The sequence below is a fragment of the Penaeus chinensis genome, chromosome 27 (genome assembly GCF_019202785.1).
Source record: "Penaeus chinensis breed Huanghai No. 1 chromosome 27, ASM1920278v2, whole genome shotgun sequence".
Taxonomy (NCBI): Eukaryota; Metazoa; Arthropoda; class Malacostraca; order Decapoda; family Penaeidae; genus Penaeus; species Penaeus chinensis.
This window is the reverse complement of record NC_061845.1, coordinates 25906961-25911960: the sequence shown is the minus strand read 5'-3', so window position 1 is coordinate 25911960 and position 5000 is coordinate 25906961. Positions and strand designations below refer to the sequence as shown.

The following is a 5000-nucleotide window of genomic DNA, read 5'->3' as shown; positions in this document are numbered from 1 at the left end:
ATCCGTCAAATGTACGGATAGCGACAGAGCCAGCCAGCCGCCCGCGTCCAAGAGAGGGCCATTCTGACTGCCTGCGCATAAACTCCCTTGCATATTCCGGGATGAGATTTCTTAATCACCCAACGACTTGTTTGGGTTGTTGACAAGAAGCCAGTCAGCGAGCCACACGATGGGGTCGTCTGGGCGGACCTGCAACACGGGGAACAGAGCAATAAGATTGTATTTTGAAAGCTGATTCTTATATTATGTTATTGTTTAGGTCAATTGATGATTTTTCGTTTTCTTTATTACCATAATAGTTATAATTGTTATAATTGCTGTTACTGCATAACTTGGTGGTGAGATAAATGAATATGACTGACTCACAATAAAACAGTAATTACCAATTACTCCTCTCATGTTTCGAACTTTAAGAACAAACCTCTATTTTTTTTAAACATCACCTCTCATTTTAACCCGAGTGATAAAAACAAGAAATGTAAAATGGAGATTGATGAACATCATTTTTTTTTTTTTTTTTTTTTTTTTTGAGAATATCACGTCTCATAATAAGTAAACAGATAAGAACAAGAAATACAAAGTACAGATTTATAAACAAGGGTTGCTTTCAGCCAGCATTAACCATTTATATGATTTTAAAGATTTTTTTCTTACCTGATAAAGTTTGGTTTCGAATTCAAAAGAAACACCGTTTTTAGATTAACACGTCTCAAATTCAGCAACCCGACAGATAAAAAAATACAAGGCAGTGAATGACGAGCAAAGGTTACTTTTAGCATCAGAAAACATATATATTATTTCTGAGCTTTCTTACCTTACAAAGTTCGGTGAGGGCTCTGACCAGTGTGGGTGACACAGCATGACTTAGATACTCCTTGGCTCCCTCGCCGGTCAGCACGGGCTCCAGGGTCACTGTGGAAGCAGGATCATAACGTGTTTGGAACCAGTCTTTTCTTTTGGCGTGTTGATGGAATCAGATAAAATATTCACATTAACTGGTTTGGATTTAAATCCCATGAATGAGATTGTGAGACAAGTGTTATGATCTTGTTTTGTTTAATCTGATAAGTATATAAAGCGCATTTATATTCACTGTACATCAAGTTTTAAAAAATCGCTCTATTGTACATTATAGACGCCTTTACATTCAATTAAGAGCATGTAGAACATGCGATATTACTCTCACACATACACGTACATATGTCGCGCAAGTGCGCGCACTCACACGCACTCACTCACACACACACACACACACACACACACACACACACACACACACACACACACACACACACACACACACACACACACACACACACACACACGCGTACATACGTCACGCAGGCAAGCGCTCATACACACATACACACACACACACACACACACACACACACACACACACACACACACACACACACACACCACATATTCTGTGATACAGTTAGAGTAACGGACTTGAAACTTTGTACCAATATTCTATATTTCGTTCAAAAACAAAGGAGAAAATTATAGACAACACAGTCGAGAATATTCGAAGCACGTGGAAGAATAATCTTTCTTTGAATCGAGCATGGAGCATTTTCAACACAGCAGTTAAGGGACTGACTGTTTCTTGCATTTATGTGTCATTTGCAAACACACCGCGAAGTCCATCTCTTCACTATTTTTTTACAGAATATTTGAGCTTTTCTCTCATGCCTCTGCGTTTCTTTTTGTCAAAATGTTGTATTTTCCTAATTCATCTACCTGTCTTGCTTTTCTCTTCTTTATATCCACTCAAAGAAACTTTTTATTGCTTCCATCCTTCTGTCTCCCCAAACACTAACCTTTCCTATCCCTCCCCCACTCCTTCCCCCTTTCCCCCCTACCTGTCCAGGTTTTTCCCTCTATAAGAACGTAAAATGCTCCCCCTCCTCCCCTCTCTCCCCATATAACCCCCACATACACATGTAAACTAACCTCTCTACTACCATTCTTCTTACCTCCTGCCTCCCCCATCCCCCCATCCCTCCTTTTCACACCCCCTCCCCCATCCCGCCCTTCTCCCTCCCCTCCCCCTTTCCTGCCCACCTCCGGAGCCCCATACCCTCGCAACCAGCCTCTCTTTTAGGTCTTCGATCGAATGCCGGCTTGGGCAGCTCACAATCACCTAGGGGCCCGGAAGCCTTTAAGGGGCACTCAAACCATAACCAATGGATAAACCCGGGCCCATCAGTTTTTCCCGGGCGGGTCCCAAATTTGCCGCTTTTAAAGCATTGTTTAAAACCATTTCCATTTTGCAAAAATTAAAAGCCGCCCTTTTTTTTAAAAAATTTAAAAACCTTTGGCAGACAATACCCCCCCTTTTTATTACACAAAAAACCGGAAAAAAAATTTCTATGAAAATTCGTGCCGGGGGGAACTGTTAGGGGGGACGACTGCGGGGCCCAATCGAGGGGGCCCTGCTTTTCAAACCCCAATGCGGCCAACTGAACCCTGTTTTGCATGCCTCCGTTGTGTAACAAAGAAGCTAAAGGGGCTTTTTTTGGGAAAAATTTTAAATGGAAAAAATAACTTTTCCTTTTTTAAAATACCCTATTTTTCGGCCCTTTTCTTTTTAAAAACAAAATGGGGCTTTGTGGGGGGTTTGGGGGAAAAAGGGACCGGGGGGAAGGGGAGTGACGGGGGGGTTTTGTTTTGTGTGTTGGGTTGGTTTGTGTTGTGGGGGTTTTTGGGGGGTGGTGTGTTGTTTTGGGGGAGGGGAGAGAGAGAGAAAAAGGGAAGAAAAAAAATTGCCCATTTTGTAAAACCCCTTTTAGCTTACTTCGGGGAACTTTTCAATTTTTTTCAGAACACGGGAACCCCCATCAAAAAGGACCAAAAAAATGCCAGTTCCTCCTTCACCTACAAACCGTATAGTTAGTTTTTTGGGTTTTGGGGATTCAAAATTTTCAAAAAGGGATTTTCGCAAACTGTCTCAAACCTCTACATACTAAGCATGGTCTAGGCATCGTTACGGTTTTTTCTAGTATAAAATTTCAAAAAAAACTTTTTTTTAACCCACTATAAAGGATATCAAAACTTTAAAAGGGGGGGTTGTTTTTTGGTATTTAATTAAATTTTCCAAACAAAATAAAAATTCTTTTGGTTTTTTCCGGCAAAAAATTTAAAACATTTTTTTGGGGCCCCACCCCATGGAACGGTTTTGGGGATTTTGTTGCTTTTTTCATATTTTTAAGTTTTAACGGGGGACCTTTTAAAAATACTTTTAACAACTCATAAACAACTTAAACGTAGGCAAAACGCCCGCTTCCCGGGTAAAAATTTTTTTTAAAAATGAGTTTTAAACGGGAAAATTTTTTTAAGTTAAAAGCTAAATATAAAATTTCCGAAAAGGAAAAGGAAAAAAAAAAAAAAAAAAAACCTATTAAAACCACGGTCAAAGGGCCCTTTCTAGGGCCCTTTAAACAAAATGTTAAATTTAAAACCCCTTTTCGATTTGAAGCCAAAAAAGGGTTTGGGGAAACCTGCACCCTTTTTTGGGTTTCCTCGTACTACCTTTTAAATAAAACCCTTCTTAAAAATTCGGGGTTTCCCAAACAAAACCGGACAATGTTTAGACAACCCTGGAAAGGGAAGGGAAGGGAAAAAAGGAAAGGGGGGGGGCGAGAGAAAAAGGGAAAAGGGGAGAAAAAAGGGGAAAAAACAAAAGAAAAAAGAGAGAGAAAAAAGAGAAAAGAGAGAAAAAGAAAAAAAAAAAAAAAAAAGAAGAAAGAAGAGAGAGGGGAAGAGAAGAAGAAAGAGAAAAAAAAAAAGGGGAAAAGGGGGAAAAAAGAAAAAGAAGAGGGGAAGAAGAAAGAGAGAAAGAGAAAGAAGAGAAAAGAGAAAAAAAGGGGAAAAAAGAAGAAAAAAAGAAAGAAAAGGGGAAGAGAAGAGAAGAGAGAAGAGAGAGAGAGAAGAAAAAGAAATGAAGAAGAAAAAAAAGAGAGAGGAAAGAAAGAGAAAAAAAAGAGGGGGAAAGAGGGGAGAAAAAAAAGAGAAAAAAAAGGGGAGAGAGAAGAAAGAGAGAGGAGAGAGAAGAGAAGGAAAAAAAAGGAAGAAAAAAAAAGGGGAAAGAGAAAAAAAAAGAAAAGAAGAGAGAAAGAGAAAAGAAAAAAAAGAGAGAAAAGGGGGGAAGAAAAAGAGAGAGAGGGGAAAGAGAAAGGGGATAAAAAAGAAAAAAGAAAGGAAAAAAAAGAGGGAAGGAAGAGAGGAAAAAGTAGTGGAGAGAAAAGAAAAAGAAAGAGAAAGAGAGAGAAAAAATAGAAAGAGACTAAGGAAATTAAATAGATACACAAAAGGAAACAGAGAGATAACCGACGATAATCCCAAAACCAGATATAAAAGACAATAAGACCGAAGGGAAATTTGTAAACAAACCACACAAATGATACTCCGGGAGTAAAATAAACCCCCAAAAGGGGGAGCAATAAATAGGGGCAAAAGCACTTTCCCAAGGGGAAAAAAAATTAACCACAAAAAAACCAAAGGGCTCAAACACTTAGAAAAAAAAACGACAGGGGAACAGAAAAGCCACAATCCGGGTCTTTTGTATCCCGTCCCCCTGTAATTGCGCATATTTTGCATAAAAGGCTGTTTTAGGCGACCTTTATTCGATAATGCACGCAGTCAATATCCCGACGGACATCGACCAATGACGTCGGTAACTTACGTAAAACTAGAGTGACCTCATCCCCCCACTCCCGTTTCCCCTCGAAATTTGTTTATACATTTTTTCCCCTTTTTCGTGAGGGGCATTTTTTTTCTCAAAAAAATTTGGTTATTTTTTAAACATAAAAAAAAATTTTGCTAAGAATAAAAAAAAAAAACTAAATATATTGGTTATGTGTATGTGTATGTGTATTTGGGTAGTGTATCGAAATGGTGAAATTATGTTGTATTTGTTTTGTGGTGTGGGGTGTGGGGGTTTGGTGGGGTTTGGGTGTTGTGTTTTGGGGGGTTTGTTGTGTTTTTGTTTGTGT

General features: G+C 39.0%; 1 protein-coding gene across 1 annotated transcript in view; it reads right to left on the bottom strand.

Annotated features, from left to right (window-relative positions):
* Nucleotides 1-5000, bottom strand: part of LOC125039754 (nucleoside diphosphate kinase homolog 5-like) — a gene marked incomplete in the record, with an annotated part of 18462 nt that overhangs the window by 313 nt on the left and 13149 nt on the right. The window contains 2 exon segments of the mRNA XM_047634001.1: nucleotides 1-189; nucleotides 815-912. The exon segment at nucleotides 1-189 is cut by the window's left edge and continues 313 nt beyond it. Coding sequence (XP_047489957.1) covers nucleotides 112-189; nucleotides 815-912 — 176 coding nt within the window.